The following is an 18292-nucleotide window of genomic DNA, read 5'->3' as shown; positions in this document are numbered from 1 at the left end:
GCAATTTTCCAGCAGCTGTAAGTAAAGCGTTCGTCATCAATTTTTGAGCAACCCTGCATAAGGCTCGTGCAGCGTTAAATTATAAGTTTTCGAATTGCGCACATTTTTTTCGCTTGCATATTCGTGCTTAATCCTACCACGTATCAACTTCTGTTTTTAAAATATCGTTCACAGACGGACACTTCAAAACTATATGTAGACAGCAACCTCCAAACAACCTTTTTTTTTTAGAATTACTAAGCTTCGTTTCGATAAATCCAGATAACATCAGTATATTCATGTGTCGTAAAAGACGCTGCAAACGCACAGTGCTTAACCAAGAGGAGGCTAAGCAGTCAGGCTAGAGGCTTACACTGCACAGTTGTATTTCAACCTTTATTAGCTAAATAGCGCTCCTATAAGCCGTATTTCTTCAGAAAATATTGCGCTTTCTCTTAAAAAATTGATTGTACCGCATGTTTTTCTCGAACGAATACTAAAACTCACCTATGGAATCAAGCTATCAAGGCATCATGATGTCCGCCTACTCTGCGAGCTAGGAATAGACAGTGTGCGATAATCTGCAAGTCGGCTTTCCTATACGGCTTGTTTTCCAACCAAGAACTCTCGTTCACAGACTGCTTTTCTCGCTCATTGTGCAGCGAAGGCACGCGAGCACGCAAGTACATCAAAATGTCACCTCCCCGAATTCCAGCGAGGCATGCGAGCACGCGACTACAACACATTGAGTGAGAAAAGCAGTCTGTGAACGAGAGTTTTTGGTTGGAAAAGAAACTTTGCAGGAAAGCCGTCTTCTAGATTATTGCAAACTGTCCATTGTGAAGCTTTGCGGTAAGGAAATCTGTGACAGATAGGCAGACCTTCACGCACTTTCATTGCAATGACAAATTTAAAAAATGGCAGCATATCCACGAAGTGAATGATGGAGAGTGGGGCGAAGAATTCGTCCGTCCATTTGTTCTTGCTTTCGTCGGTCCATGCGTCCGTCAGTGTGACCGTCCATGCGTCCATCAGCTTGTCCGTGCGTGCGTCTGTTCGTGCGTCCGTCCCTGCGTTCGTCCATGCAGCCACCTCTGCGTCCGTTCATGCGTCCATCGATGCATCTGTCTATGTGTCCGTTCGTTCATCTAGTCAACACTCCAAGTACCACCACCTCGCATTTTTTCATCATATATTCTCCATATAAAGCACCGCCATCCAGCGGACATTCCAAGGACTAAACGAGAGGTGGCACGCGCACACTTTCTTACGGCTTGCGCTTCGGGTCCACTTCCCACCTTTAACCACCTCGAGTTCATGGTATATACTAGTTCATTGTATTCATGGCACTGCGGCTCAACGCTCACCAAACCTTTCTAAAACCAAGGAGGTTACACCCAGCGAGTATAACGTAGCAACCCTTTCTTGTCAGATAGTGCGCAATGTATATGCCAATGGCTGCTAATGGTGATCACAGCCTGCGCGTTTTCTAAAAGCCGAATGCTCCTGTCTCTCATTCCCCATTAGCAGCCATTGACATGTACATTGAGCACTATTTTTTATTGTTCAACAACGCACAGAAGAAGTCTCTCACCGGCACCACCTTGGAGGTCAAAATGTTATACTTGTTACATACTACGGGGGACGAACGGGTGCCGCTATAAGGAGCTTCGCCCCTAATAAAGAAGTCACAGCTGTGCCGCAAAGGCGAAGCAATGAGCGCGGCAGCAACAATTTGAAAAGTCACGCGCAGAATTTGAACGTGTCCCGCGTTTCTCGCGCACAAATTACGCACGAAACGTACTCACAGGTAAGGATGCACGATAAGCGTCTCATTTGTAACTTCACTGAGTCTGAAAATCGCGCGCTTTTTGCGGAGACTTCTATGACTGCAGTGACTTTGCGCGCCCGGCAACTACAGCAGAATCGTTCTACGTAAAGCCCGAGGCCAGCCAAGGTGTACGATCCTCCCCTCCTCTCTACCGCGAGGTAAGGGTGCGCGAGGGAGCGTAGCTCCCCTTCTCAAAGACGGGCAAAGTAAGCGTAGGAGATTAGAGTGGGCCCCGCTGCACGATGTGGTGACGTGCGTTCATTGCGCCATCTTTCTGGTAATGCTGAAAACACAGCAGCGGTAAGTGGTAGATATAAATTGCTTGCCGTTTGAACGGTTCACAACGTTCTCCGGGGTGGCTCAGTGGTTAACGCCTCGCTTTCACGACGCAGAGGTCCCACGTTCGATTCTGCGTGTAGTGCTTTTTCCTGGACATTTAGGGGCGAAACTCCTTAGGGCGTGTGCTGAGCGTCCCCTGTATGTAGCCACCTCTCGTTTAGATCTTGCAGTGTTCACTAGATGGCGGTACTAAAAGACGCAAAATGTTACAAACTAGACGCCGGTACTTGTAGTTAATGGAAGATGTGAGATGTTATAAAATAGCAATAATGTCACATATGGCACGTGCAATGGTGGAAGGCAAACGTTCGATTTAGTGCGGCGACGTACGCTAGGGGGAGTGTTGTAATAAAATTGAGTGGGCAAAATGTACGGAGGATTCATGGTTTACCAGGTTTACTTCCGGAGCTTCGCCCACCAATTATTATTCACTTTGTGGATAAGGCGGCACTTTTTTTCTTGCGTTTTCATATATAAAGATAAGTACGCATATACGGTGAAAGACATGGACGCCGATGGCGAAATGCAGCCGAGAGTGTCCATATAATTGCTATCGCACTTAAAGGGAAGTGGCAAGACATAATTCTAGGTCAACATCCACCTCGCAATAAAACAACAGTATACTTTAACGTGAACACAACTATTCACTGTACACACTGATTTTTTGTTCTTCCCAAGCCAGAGAAAGCGTGTCATAACCACCTCTACTTTACTATAATTGAAAGGCTATGGCAAATGCAAGCACGTTTCAAACCTCAATATTATGGTATAGAGGGTAATGGCACTCAGCTGTTCCCTCTGTTTAAATTATTAAATATATTGCCGCCATTGATGAACGAGCCGCTGTGGCTCATACCCGTTTTGGGCTACGAAGAAGAAGAGAACATTTTCGTTGCTCCTAAAGTTCTACAGTTTACCGGCGCGAAGATCAGAGTACGCATTTATCAGCGACCCTGACTCTTTTTTCTTGCACATTGGCCTCGATTTCATACCCCTCAGATAATTTTTGTTAAAAAGAAACTGGACTGCATAAATGTAGACATTAGCACAGTAATTGAAACTAATTCCTCAACCATCAACATTAGAAATGAGTACGATAAAATCTTCCCCCCACAAGCCAAGTTGCAATGTCTTATACTTTTGACCACTACATCAAACGATTACTTGGTACATGCAGAAACAAAAAATGTAATAGCTACAGATGCTTCTGTCAACAATGAAAAGGCAGGCATAGAAATTGCGTCTGATTCCCTCGGCTGCTCTTTTTCAGTAAGGCTTCTAGATTTCACTCCTATAATTGAAGCCGAGCTAGTAGCTATTATTTTAGCTCTTCGTAAAATTCCTACGACTGAGACCAGTGCAATCATCCTAACAGACTCACTTTCGGTGTGTGCAGCTCTGACAACCTCTGAACAATCTCGTGCCCTAGCAGCGTTCCACACATTATCACCGCCGCATTTAAAGCTCCTCAAATTAGTGTGGGTCCCAGGTCACTGCGGATTACAATGAAATGAATTGGCAGACGCTTTGGCACGAGCATCACTCGATGGACCAGTAATTTCAGTACTTCCCGAGGTAGAATACTTATCAGGGGTTAGATATAGAAAACTCGCTATTTTTACAGATAGTTTAGAAAATATCACACAATTGACCAATTATCAGCACCTCAAACTTCCATAGAAAGCCCAGTGGAGTCCGTCCAAAAAACTTGAAATTATAATCTCCAGATTCCGGTGCCACGTCCCCCCATTAAATTTTTATTTACACAGAGCTGGTCTGACACTTTCCCCCCTTTGTCCGTTCTGCGAAGAATCAGAAACTATTGAACATTATTTTGGCTCATGTCGTAACAATGCATTAATTAGGAAACGACTTTTAGATATTCCATTTGCGAAGCTAGGTTTAAATTTAACCACAGAAAATGTTCTAAGTTTTGGTGTCTCTGTTTTGGGAAATTGCCACAGAGATGCATTCGATGCGGTGTGTAATTTCATTCAAGACTCTAAACGTTTTTCAACATAAAGCCCGCGTTAACAGATACTCAAACAAAAATGGGTCGAAAAGTAATTTTCAATTCTGGAAAAATGCGTGACATACCAAATTGATCGTGTTTGGCAAAACCAGCTGTCTGGTCGGCTCCAAAAATCAAGTTGTAGCTATTAGTGTCTACATTGTTGTTGATTCTTTTTTCTCACAATCTACATCTTTCGTTTCTTTCTCTTTTTTTTTAAATTCACTAAACCCCCCCCCCCCATTTTTTTTCGTTGTAAGCAATAATGCAGTTATCGTCCATATGAGACTATATGTTCTCTTGGTCAATCTCCCAGAGTAGGTACGAGCCATGGATTAGAGGATACAAACAAATAAACAAACAAACGTTGCTCTGGTTCGGGTGAACTCCTTGCTGCAGGCCTTGTTTTCGCTCGCGACATTACTGGTGGAGACGCTGGGTACGTGTACTTCGGCTGTGACGGCCATCGTGGAGACAGCTACATCTCCCAGAGCTAGAAGCAGCCGCCGCCTGCGTGGGTTACCCCCTGAATTGGGTCCCTTGACATCGACACCCAGAAAGATGGCAACTCCGATGACAAGCCAGGTGGTCCAAACCAGCGATGCCCATGGTTCTCTTCTCGCCCTTGTTTTTCATGCGCCACAGACACCAAAGCCGTTCCATGGAGACATCTTCGAGGATGTTGATGACTGGCTCGACCACTTTGATCGGGTTGCCAGTATCGACGAATGGGACGATGTTCACAAGCAGCGCCGAGTTTACTTCTACTTGGAGGATTCTGCGAAGACATGGTACGAGAACCACGAGGGCTCCCTTGCAACCTGGCAAGAGTTTAGCCGTCAGCTCCATGACGCCTTTCGGAACACCGAGAGGAAGGAGAGCGCTGAACAAGCCATATCCTGCAGAAACCAGCGGCCGAACGAACGAGTATCCATGTTTGTCGAGGACATGCTTCGGCTCTTCAAGCGCGCGGACCCTGCCATGGCCGAAGAAAAGAAGGTGCGGCATTTGATGCGCGGAGTAAAAGAACAGCTTTTCGCTGGGCTCGTGTGCAATCCACCAACGACAGTCGCCCAGTTCATCAGTGAGGCGACCACTATGGAACGTACGCTGCAGCAGCGGTCGTCACAATACGAACGCCAGATCCCGGCCACCGCATGCTCTATCGGCTCTGACAGTGAGAGACAGGCCCTCGCTGACCTCATTCGAAGTATTGTTCGGGACGAACTGCGACAGCTTCAGGCAGTGGGATCCCATCAACCTGTGTCAGCCCTCGCGGATGTAATCAGACAAGAAGTCCGGCAGGCCATCACATCCCTGACCCCAATCGCACCACCAATTCCCGAGGCCCCAGTCCTGACATACGCAGCGGCATTGCGATCCCCTGCGCCACCGGCTACAGATCCTGCTATGCGGCCCAGGTACCAGGCTATGCAGTCATTCCACGCCACTGCTTCGAGCCCGCCTCTCGGCTCAAGGTTCCCGAGCACGCCCACCTATCTGCCGTCTACCTCAAGACAAAGTGGTAGCAAGGCAAGCACGTGGCGCACCTCGGATAACCGTCCGCTCTGCTATCACTGCGGCGAAGCGGGTCACATATACAGGAACTGTCAATACCGGCGACTAGGTCTCCGCGGCTTCCATCCTGATGCTCGATGCCCACGCTACGGTGAGCGCCCCCACGAAATCGAAGCCTCTCTCACGGGCCAGCGAACACCTTCGACTGTTCAGCACCACCAGTCGAGATCACCGTCGCCTCGCCGGTCTACGTCACCCAGTTTGCCCTCATCGTCTTCCGCTCCTTTCAGGAGCCGGTCACCAAGTCCCCGCAGGGGAAACTAGAAACGGCGACTTCTGGGGGTGAAGTCGCGGCCCGGCGAACTGTAAAAGACCCTCATTCGACGCAACGACCAGACGAGGACCATTCCGGTTTTGCAGTGTTCTCTGACAGCAGAAAGATCGTTTCTGCCGAAATCGCCATCTTCGTCGACAATCATGCTGTCAACGCCCTCGTCGACACCGGCACTGACTATTCCGTAATGACATCTTACATCTGACGCCGCACTGGCATCTTAACTGAGGAAGGTTACCACACCATAGCAAGGACCCCAGTTGCGCACGGCAGGGGGCCATCTGGTAATGCCTACCGGTATGTGCACGGCACGCACTCGTATACGTACGTCGACATTCGCGGGCTCTTTCCTCGTATTGCGCGTGTGCTCTCGGCCAGTCATTCTAGGAATGGACTTCCTTCGTGAATACGGTGCCGTCATCGACCTCCGTGAATTACTTGTGTCGTTCGAATATCCTTTTTGCACTGCAACTGACAGTACACAATTCCGGAAAAGAGCACTTAGTGTTACCGACAATTCTCTGACTCTCCCACCTCGAAGCAGCCTCTTTGTCGAAGTAGAATTGGGACAGGACATGTGTGATGCGGGAATTGCAGAGGCCAATTTGTCTCTCCTTATTTCACGACAAATCTGTGTTGCTCGAGGAATCATTCAGCCTAGCAATAAGCATGTTCACCTGCTGGTCACGAACTTCAGCGACGAATATCGCCACCTAACGAGACATACTGCCATTGCATATTGTGAAGAACTTGCCGATGCCGATGGTTCGCACACGTTAGCTTTATTTTCATCGAATGGCCATCCTGACGAGGCCTTCGTGAGCACTCTCGACGTAAACGAGAGACTACCTTCGGCTCAACGAGAAAGCCTTTTGCGTTTACTCGGCTCATTTCAAGACTGCTTTGCCACTACGTCAAAGGTTAAACAGACACCCCTTGCTCAGCACCGTATCACTACGGAACCCACCGAGAGACCCATCGGACAACACGCCTATAGGGCGTCGCAAAAAGAGCAAGACGCTATACGTGACCAAGTCCAGCAGATGCTTCAGGACGACGTCCTCGAGCCATCAACCAGTACCTGGGCTTCGCCAGTTGTGCTAGTAAAGAAGAAGGACGGTACGTTGCGTTTTTGCGTTGATTACCGTAAACTGAACAAGGTCACCAAAAAAGACTTTTATCCTCTACCCCGGATAGATGACTTGTTGGACCGTATACGCAACTCTAAATATTTTTCTTCCATGGATTTATGTAGCAGCTACTGGCAAATCGCAGTGGATGAGCGCGACCGCGAAAAGACGGCGTTTATTACTCCCGACAGCCTGTACGAGTTTAAAGTGTTGCCTTTCGGTCTATGCTCAGCGCCAGCTACTTTCCAAAGAATGATGGATACAGTTCTCGCAGGGCTCAAATAGCATACATGTCTTGTTTACCTTGATGACGTCGTGGTCTTTGCAGACACGTTTGAACAACACGTCCAACGCCTTCATACAGTACTTCAGGCAATCAGAACAGCAGAGCTTTCTCTCAAACCCGAGAAATGTCATTTTGGATATGAAGAACTGAAGTTTCTTGGTCACGTTGTGAGCCATGCCAGCATCCGCCCAGATCCGGAGAAAACCCGTGCTGTTGCCGCCTTTCCCGTGCCCACAAGTAAGCGCGACATACGCCGATTTCTGGGGCTCTGTGCGTATTGCAGGCGCTTTGTCAAAAACTTTTCGAAGATTGCTGAACCCCCCAACAAGCTTACAAAACACTGTGTCTCGTTTGTTTGGGGTCCCAATCAGTACCATGCGTTCGACACCCTCCGAAACCTCCTCCAGGCTCCGACTGTACTGGGTCATTTTGACGAAAGCGCTGACACGGAATTACACACTGCTCCAGCAACGTTGGACTAGGAGCGGTATTAGTTCAGTGGCATAATGGCGTAGAGCGCATGATCGCTTATGCGAGCAGAACGTTATCCCCAGCGGAGAAAAGCTATTCTGCAACCGAGAAGGAATGCCTCGCTGTTCTCTGGGCCATAACAAAGTTCCGCCCATACTTGAATGGACGCCCATTCAGGGTAGTTAGCGACCACCATTCCCTTTGTTGGCTCGCAAATCTCAAAGATCCCTCAGGTCGTCTACCACGATGGAGCCTTCGGCTACAAGATTTTGATGTCACCATCGTCCACAAATCTGGGCGGAAACACACCGACGCCGACTGTCTCTCACGTGCACCTGTCGAAAATGCCAACACTGACCTTGAAGACGACGACACTTTTCTTTCTGCCATATCAGCGACCCGCTTGACTGAGCAACAGCGTCACGACTCGGAGCTCATTCCGCTGATTGACTACCTAGAAGGACGCAATTTCCACCATCCTCGAAGCTTTGCACGCTCGCTATCCTCCTTTTGTTTCCGCGATGGAGTGCTTTACAAAAAGAACTTTCATCCTACACAAGCTATTTATCTGCTTGTTGCGGCAACTACGCTTTCTGGTGATATTTTACGTGCGTGTCATGATGAGCCATCGTCCGCACACCTCGGCTATACGCGCACGCTGCAACGGATTCAATGCTCCTACTACTGGCCACGTCTCGCAAAGACTGTGAAGCACTACGTTCGCACATGTCGCGACTGTCAGCGACGTAACATTCCACCTTTACGACCAGCGGGACTACTGCAACCAATACGCCCACCAAAGGCGCCCTTTCATCAGATTGGCATGGACTTGCTGGGGTCATTCCCCGCGTCTTCGTCTGGAAAACGGTGGATTGTGGTCGCTACCGACTACTTAACCCGCTACTGAGAAACCAGGGCGCTTCCAAAAGCAACCGACGCAGATGTCGCCCAATTTTTCGTGAACAGCATCGTCTTACGTCACGGGGCTCCAGCTGTCGTCGTAACTGATCGTGGGACAGCTTTCACTGCAGAGATGCTGCAGGAAGTCTTGCGATTAAGTGGCACGGAACATCGTAAAACAACGGCTTACCACCCGCAAGCAAATGGGCTGACTGAACGACTCAATAAGACTATTGCAGACATGCTGTCTATATATGTGGACATTAATCACAAGAACTGGGACACCATACTCCCCTACGTAACTTTTGCGTATAATACCGCTGTTCAAGAAAGTACCGGTTTCACACCTTTTCGCTTAGTCCACGGTCGCGAGGTCGCGACGATGCTCGACGCCATGCTCCTGCCCGACAACTTAGGAATATACCGCACCGATGCCACCAAATTCGCGCAGTGTGCAGAAGAGGCCCGTCAAATTGCTCGTCACCGTATTCAACATCACCAAACCGCAGACGCACGCCGCTACAATCTTCGTCACCATGAAGTTATTTTCAAGCACGGTGATGAACTCTGGGTGTGGACCCCTATCCGACAACGTGGCCGTTCAGAAAAGCTTCTTTGCCGCTACTTCGGCCCTTACAAGGTCGTACGACGTCTAAGCGACGTCACATACGAGGTTCTCCCAGAAGGCGATTCGAGAAGTTCCCGCTTCATCCCGCGAACTAAAGTCGTTCACGTTTCACGGCTGAAACCAAACTTTTCGCGCTGTGATTCGCCAGTGAGGGACTGACTTTATTCGTCTCTCCTTTACATTCTTTCCTATTTTTCTTATTTCTCATTTAACTCTTGGCTCCACAACCAACTATGTTATTCCGCCTTACGCCATTCATTTTGCTTGCATGGTATTTTCATCTCATTTTCTTTTTCTTTTTTTGCATTCATGTACAGCATCGAGACGATGCTTCTTGGGAGAGGGGGTAATGCCACCAGTAATGCCGTCCCACAGGGGAGCGTTCTTGGCCCATTACTTTTTCTTATCTACATCAACGACCTCCCAACTAACATATCATCGCATATCAGAATCTTCGCTGATGACTGCATGCTCTACAGACCTATAAACTGTCCTAACGATCACTCCATCCTTCAAGATGATCTGAACACTATTTCTAACTGGTGCAGCACTTGGCTTATGAGGTTGAATACTAATAAGTGTAAAGTTGTTTCTTTTGGACGTAAACAGGTCATATCTAACTTCACTTACCATATGCAATGTGACAGGCTCTCCACGGCGACTTCTTACAAGTATCTTGGCATCCACCTTACACCAGGGCTTTCCTGGTTTGATCACATCACTAACGTTTGTGCAAAAGCCTCCAAAACATTGGGGTATTTACGCCGAAACCTTCGTCGTTGTCCCACTAACATTCGCAAAATGTCATACCTAACTTTCGTCCGCCCGCAACTTGAATATGCCTCATCTGTTTGGTCCCCTTCCGCTCAGTATCAAATTAACATGCTGGAAACAATCCAGAACAGAGCCACCCGTTACATTTCTAGAAACTATGACATCAATTCCAGTGTGACTCAGCTTAAACTCCATCATTCCCTCCAAGCATTAAATGTTCGTCGTCACGTGTCCTTGTTATGCCTATTTCATAAGTACGTCTACAGTAACAAAACATCGTCGTTGCACCTTCAACGCCCGCTCTACACGTCACGCAGATTACATAACCATCTCAGCTTCACTCGCATTTTTGGAAACACGAACGCGTTCAACACATCCGCACTACCACAAGCCATCCGCATGTGGAATGATCTTCCCGACGATATCGCCTCTGATAGCAACCCCAACACGTTTCGGCAAAAAGTTCAGACGCATTTCCTTAATATTTCATCTTGACGTTCTTTTACTTCTTTTCCGAGGGTTTTTATGTTACGGAGTGTTCTTATATACTTCATCGCCATGTTTACGTATTGCTGACTTATTGCTTTGTTAATTTTTTTTGTTATTACTAACCGACATTGTACCGTTTTTATTTTGAAATTTACATGCGATTTTTCACTGTAACCCCCCTTACTCAATGCCTTCTGGCCTGTAAGGTATTTTCAATAAATAAATAAATAAATAAATAATGAACGAGCCGCTGTGGCTCATGCCCGTTTTGGGCTACGAAGAAGAAGAGAACAATGTCGTTGCTCTGGTTCGGGTGAACTCCTGGCTGCAGGTCTTGTTTTTGCTCGCGACAATATGAGCTAATGTGATTTAGCGTAGCTGAATTCGAAAAAGCACCTTTATATTACTCTAATTTAAAGACTACGGCAAGTACAAGCACGTTTCAAGCCTCAAGTTTAGGGTATAGAAGGTAATTGTAGCGAGCTGTTCCCTCTCTACAAATTATTATATATATAATCTGATGTGATTTAGCGTAGCTGAATTCGAAAACCCGGAGATCCTAGTTAATAACTTGAATACGTGCCCTAATTAGATTTCTATATTCGAAGCAGCTGAAGGATAGTAAGGCCTTTTAGGTTCACTAATGCATGGTTTTCCAAATGACGTCTTTCACACTTTTTGGCACTGTTTATTCAAAGTGAAGATAAACTACTTTATAAAATAGGACGATTAGAACTAGAGAAATTGCGGAATGAAGTTCGTTTTTAGGTCATGTCTAGAAAATATTTTCTTGTTTTTACTAGAGCGTTTTTGGATAAAAACTGACCAGGTCTCGCGCATTGCAGAGGTGATTTGTTGCAACGCACTGATCAAGTAGCAGGCCTGCGAGGCGGTGGTCAAGCAAGGTCTTTACGTCCCCACGCGGGAGACCTAAGGCCCGGTCGACGAAAGCTCTGCCGGACTTCCAATAAGGCTGTTACCAACCAATCAATTGATCAAGTAACAGCTTATCCCTTATTTGTGTTTCTTTGGACCAAGTTTTAGCAGGCGTATTGATGGAATTGCATATATTGAGTAGTGCGTATATCGCGGGCTCACAAGGCAGATACATTGATCTATTATGTAGAGGGTAGATGTTGGCATAACATCACATTGGCTTTCACGTTAAAGCGCAGACGTCGCGTTTATCACGAGGATGTGCACATCATGGGGTGATGATATGCATTTGGTCTGGTCTAGGGGTCAGGATAGATAGATAGATAGATAGATAGATAGATAGATAGATAGATAGATAGATAGATAGATAGATAGATAGATAGATAGATAGATAGATAGATAGATAGATAGATTGATAGATAGATAGATAGATAGATAGATAGATAGATAGATAGATAGATAGATAGATAGATAGATAGATAGATAGATAGATAGATAGATAGATAGATAGATAGATAGATAGATAGATAGATAGATAGATAGATAGATAGATAGATAGATAGATAGATAGATAGATAGATAGATAGATAGATAGATAGATAGATAGATAGATAGATAGATAGATAGATAGATAGATAGATAGATAGATAGATAGATAGATAGATAGATAGATAGATAGATAGATAGATAGATAGATAGATAGATAGATAGATAGATAGATAGATAGATAGATAGATAGATAGATAGATAGATAGATAGATAGATAGATAGTATGCTAAAAAAACTCCAAGTGCTTCTGGTTCACCAAGAAATGCCTAGTATTTAAAACGATGTGGTGTACCGACATCCTTTTTCAAGCCCTATTTTTTTTTCACTTCACTAGCCTTCGTTATATACATAGGAGCTTGCGGGGGGTCTTCGCTTGTGCTACCTGCGCAAGTGGCCGGACTATGAGGGGTACGGCTTCAGTCTCCGAGAAGACGAAGAGAACTTCTTCATCACGGCCGTAGTCCCCGACAGCCCCGCCGAGCTTGGTGGACTTCGCAATGATGACAGGCTCATCGAAGTATGCACACAAGGGATCATCTGGATTTCTTTCACGGGTCGCCACCTGTGTCTTTTGGCTTTCCTGTATATGTTGTCGCGCGTTGCACGGCGTACAGATTCCCTCCCGTGGCAAGCCTCCTGGTTGTCTTGGAAAACATTTTATGTAAATCGTGTGAGGCGCCTAAAGTGCGTGGATGTACAGTGAAGGATAGTATTGATGATGATAGTATTGAGAAAGACGCCTAGTAATATGAAACTTGTTGGAGATCAGATAGGCGCAGCTATAAGCTCGCAAACAGCAATAGTAGCCTTGAATGCTCCGGATTAAAACGCATTGCATGGAATAATTGTACTGCGCTCCTGTTCTACCTAGAAGGTATCCCGCTCGGCCAGTGTTTCAAGTGAGATTTCTTTCACGGTAAGAGATAACACATGGAGAATACATGTGCTGGATAAAGGTAAGGCTTGTTCGGAGAAGTGCATGGGTTATCTAAAATATTAGCCAAACTTTGAGCTTAACACGTTAAAACATGCACTAACCAATAGGCGGGAATACAAGCGTTTAGCACAACCGAAGTCCTAATGCTAGTCCTATAATACAGAGCTGGACATATTGCGAGGTTATTGTTTGCACCCATGTACTTTGCAACGGTGCAGGTGAACGCGGTATCAGTGGAAAACAGGAGCTACCAGGAAATAATGTGGCGCATCGGCAAGGAGCCGGACCAAGTAGACTTGCTGGTCATCGACCGTGAGACAGACGAGGCCTTCGCGAGCCGTCAGCAGAAGCCCAGTGGTCAGGCGGACGGTGTCCTGAGGCGCTGGACACCAGCCCGACGACCTCGGTTAACTTTTATGAAAACGAAAAAACAGGTATGGCAAGTCGTTATTAATATTCCGTGATCTGGCTCTTCCAATAAGTTATATTTATGGTTAACTGGGACATAACAGTAGCTGTACGTAAGTCACAAGCTTCAGTCCTGAGCCCCGTTATTTTAGTTCCGACTGTTGCCATGAAACATCTTTTAATACATAGTAACCAAGCGGGCTCATATGAGTTATCCTCGTAGCATTTATTTTATGGCTTTCATTTCTGTATATCCCTATTTTTTTCAATTACAGACGCCCAAAGTAGAAGCCGCAGGCACTGGGGTATTTGTGATTCCACACGCCATTGAATCGCCTAATGACGCTGAACATGACAAGGCTATCAGCGAAGAAGACCTCGTCGTGAAGGAAGGCGTGGCCAAAAGTCATTGGCGACCACATCTTCCTGCCACCCAGTCCATGTTCCTGAACTGCGCCAGTCCCATTCCTACGCCGAGAAAGGACAACACCAGCAACAGCGGATACTCGTCCATCAGCGTCGGGTCATCGGAAACCATGTCACCTACTGTTAGTACTCTGATTTATTTTGAATATTTCTAGACATTCGGCTCCACTCAACTGGCATTTGTTAAGATAAAAGCCTTGTGTGCCTCCAGCAAACATCTCCGAACCAGCTGCCACTTTTTTACGGCGTTTTATTGACTAGAAAAAAAACATCGTTGTTCCCTCCATCATAGAAGCTTATGTATAGGATAAAAGCGAACCATGTTGTTACAAGAGCACAATTGATTGCTGAAAACGCTATGCTGTGATGTATGAGAACGTGCACAGTATCTATTGGCTTTTGCCAGCTATTGGACCATTTGTGGTAAATAACGGTGACGCCTTGGAACATCTACACCCCAATGACTAGGGCCAAATATCATGGCTCCACCCTTCTGCTAACTGAAGTAGACAAAATACATGACAACTATATACGTGCAGGCATACACACCTTAATAAAGCATACGCCCTATTCTGCACAAAGGTGGCATCAGCAACCACATAACACTGGTACTCGCCTTTCGCTCATTAGAAGCGTTGTATTTTGACAACGGAAGCGCGAAGGATTCCGCCCCTGAGTAATGGTGTAACCAACCCATCCGCTCATGCATATGCCCCGCAAGATTTTATGAATGCGAGGCAGAGTTCGTAGCTCAAGCCGTGAATGCGTGAAAGCGTTCCGCTTCAAGCTGGCGTTTGGTGCCAAGATGGTAGCGCTGTTTCATGAGAAGTAACGCTTCCAGAACTTCTCGTCATGGATTGTGAAGGGCGACACCAGCTAACACCAGCCATGCATGTTCATTGCGAAAGGGGGAACTTGTAAGAGGTGAAGGGCACGTTTGTGAACATCAGCATCGGTAGCACAGTGGAAACCGCGACCGCCACCACTTGTCGCTGACCGAAAGCTTGTAGGCTTGATAATATTGTCATTCAAGTGAAAGCAACTTTATAGGTGAAAAGCACCTTAAGCGCGAAGATTGGCCGCTGTTCGTTGTCACAGCTACATTAGGTGTGGCCACGCTCGGGTAACGTGTGCTATTGTCGAAACTTATGTAATACACAGAAAACTGTTAGGCTTATAATAATCATTTCGACAGAGTAATATAAAGGACCTGCAAGGAAAACCCTTTATACTACTGGGTGATTTCAACGTATCCCTTATGGACTTTAAGACCTTGCTCCGTCCACTCGTCATGATTCACTTCGTGGGGATAGGATTTTCCTGAAAGCTGTATTTTACTGACGTACTAAGAAATAAACCAGTTACCTTTACTGCGATAGCAATTATAAGGTCACTCTTTGCTGGAATTCGCCGTCGGCGTCGATGTCATGCACCGTATATGTATACGTATCTATATATATGAAAACGCAATAAAGAAAAAAATCCAGCAAAGAAGACTCAGGCCCGCGCAATTAAACGTGAGATTTCTGCGCCGTGAAGGCGAGGCATTTACCACTCAGCCACCCCGGAGAACGTTCTTCGCCGTTTAAACGGCAAGCTATTTATATCTACCCCTTACAGCTGCTGTGTTTTCGGCACAACCAGAAAGATGGCGCAATGAGTGCACGTCGCCACATCGCACAGCAGCGCCCGCTCTAACCCACTACGCGTAATTTGCTTGGCTTACAGAAGGGGAGATACGCTCCCTCGCGCACCCTTATTTCGCGGTGGTGAGGAGAGGGGGGGGGGGGGGGGTCGTACGCCTTGGCTGTCCTCTTAAGGAAAACAAAGGCGTACGATCAACTTAAGCGTCATCATTTCGACTCAACATAATTATTGTAATGCTTAATTTGGCATCCTTTCTTTTCTTTCGAAACAGGACACTGTTTGAGTGTGCACTGTCGGTTGTTTACAGAGTACTCTTGTCAAGTGGTCTTGCTTATTTGGGAACAACTGAAAGATGCATATATGAGAGATTAAAAGAGCACCACAATAAAGTGCGAAAGGGTACCGATGGTCCCTTGGTGATCCACTGTAAGAAGTGCGGTTGTGTGCGGTATTTCGATAACACTTGCGTGTTATATCGGGACAGAGATTTATTAACCCGTTTGATAGTAGAAGCTGCGGAAATGACACGGGAAGATTTTGAGCGTGTTTGTGCACCCTCTATCTCGCTCATGTGGAAATAACTTTGTTTTTTGGATGGTTAGATATATAATAAAGGATAAGTATTGTACGGGACAGACACGTGTGCTTATTGTTGGTCTGCCTTTCATTATTATTATTTTTTCTCTTTCACGACGTTTGTAAACTCTGACGTTTGCAATAAACGTTTAGTTGAATTTAAGCGCTTGTGTTGTGTGTTCTGTGTAATAGCGCGTGCTTCCCACCAAGATGGATTAATAACTACTGGCCCGATACAATTGTTTATTGTGCTACGCAAGACGCTCAGCGAGGACTGCAATGTACTGGAATGCTATTTTAGTACAGTATAGCTAGGGTCTACTAGGTTTTGTCGAAAACCGCAGAAATAAGCGACATCAAAGCAGGCTCTTCAAGCATTAAATGTGGGGTACCACGAGTCGAACGCCTCACCAGTTTTTGACGGAATGTCTCAGTCTTTAATATATAGGCACGCAGGTTTTCGCCGGCAAGTCCTTATAAAAATAGTGTAAGCGACACTAGTAAATACCTATTTCCTCGCAGAGCTGTGTTCCTTCAAGTTTTTCATTTTAGCAACAATGTCAAACGTAACGCATGAGAACCATCTAGGCCCTGTTTCCTCGTTCATTTTGCTATTGGAAATGACTACACAAAACGCTAGTAACATAGGGGTGAATGTTACTCGCATAATAAACAAAATCATTTAGCGCTGGCGGTTTTCAGGCAGTTTCTCCAACTACCTTAACGAAACGAAAAATCGGCTCAAGTCACCTGTACAGCTGCCGTGCGAACGACACGGACAACTACCGTGAAGCTCTTATGTGTTTCACCATACTTAACACCCCCTGCACCAACTTGCAGGAATCTCCGGATGGGCTTCGTCTCTGCCACTTGTCCAAGTGGCCAAACTTCGAAGGCTACGGATTCGCCTTGAAAGCCGAGAGGCTTCGAGATGGCCAGTTCGTCGCACACGTCGACCTCGGCAGCCCAGCCCATCTGGGCGGGCTGCGGATAAGGGACAGGATAGTCGAGGTAACCTTTTCTTATTATGTTTTAGGAGTACAGACTAACATTCTAATGAAATGCCATTTCAATGCTGCTGAATTGGCGAACGTAATGTATTACAGTCCTGAGTACCTTTCACACGAACGCTCCACCACGTGTCCCGCTGCACTTGTATTGACGCGGACACCACGTGCGTTTGGGTTCTGCTGCCAAAATGCTAACCACACATGCCGACATGCTATCCAAGCCTACCGAGATATTATCTCGGCAAAAGCGTCCAGCACTTCGCAGCTGGCATCAATCAAACAAGGCCTGGCAGCGCATAAAAGTGTTCGCGTTAAAGGTGCTGACGGCTGTAAGTTAAGACAAGGATGGAAAGTATCAAGTTGGACACAATATTTGTACAAGGGTTAAGTGCCAGCCTGCAGTATATACATCTCAAGCATCTCAAGAAACATTTGCCTACATATCTTGCTTTAAATACAGAGGCGATCTGCCTGTTACCACCCCTACCTGTTTCTGATTAAGTGGCTGTTTCTGCAGCATGATTCTGAAGCATGTAAAGAGCGTAAAGGACAAACAAGATCAAAATACGAGTGCACAGGAAGAAGACTACACGGGTGCTGCAGAGCATGGTTCCACCTTTTAATGCATCCTGTGTCCTACCTTGTCCTTGTTTTTTCTGCGTTATTTTACAATGCAGTACCAATTAGTTAGGCTTCCTGTACTGAAGTATGTCAACACGTTGTCCGCGCAGGTGAATGGTGAATCGGTAGAGGGTGCCAGCTATCGCGATGTCGTGAACCGTATCAAGCTGTATCCTGGCAAGGTGGCCCTTCTGGTCATCGACCGCGAGACTGACGAAGCATTCGCTCATCAGAACCTGCCAGCTATCGCGATGTCGTGAACCGTATCAAGCTGTATCCTGGCAAGGTGGCCCTTCTGGTCATCGACCACGAGACTGACGAAGCATTCGCTCATCAGAACCGGACTCCTAACAGCCGAGACGACTGCGTAGTTGAATGCAGGACACCACCTGTGCAGCCACCGCCGTATGCCACAGCTTCAGGCTCAAGACACCCTGTTCCAGTACGTGTCCTGTGTTTTCTTTTTCAAAGTTTGAGACGCTAGATAAATAT

The 18292-nt window shown here is 46.4% G+C and overlaps 1 protein-coding gene across 1 annotated transcript in view; it reads left to right on the top strand.

Moving 5' to 3' along the window:
• LOC142802873 (Na(+)/H(+) exchange regulatory cofactor NHE-RF3-like) overlaps positions 1-18060 on the top strand; it is a 29851-nt gene extending 11791 nt beyond the window's left edge. The window contains exons 5-9 of the mRNA XM_075887941.1: positions 12528-12692; positions 13331-13546; positions 13796-14068; positions 17010-17180; positions 17911-18060. Of these exons, the coding sequence (XP_075744056.1) occupies positions 12528-12692; positions 13331-13546; positions 13796-14068; positions 17010-17180; positions 17911-18060 (975 nt within the window). The remainder of the gene's footprint in view (positions 1-12527; positions 12693-13330; positions 13547-13795; positions 14069-17009; positions 17181-17910) is intronic.
• The last annotated feature ends 232 nt before the right edge of the window (positions 18061-18292 follow it).

Source organism: Rhipicephalus microplus, chromosome 3 (genome assembly GCF_043290135.1).
Source record: "Rhipicephalus microplus isolate Deutch F79 chromosome 3, USDA_Rmic, whole genome shotgun sequence".
Lineage (NCBI taxonomy): Eukaryota > Metazoa > Arthropoda > Arachnida > Ixodida > Ixodidae > Rhipicephalus > Rhipicephalus microplus.
This window is presented reverse-complemented; position numbering and strand designations above follow the sequence as displayed.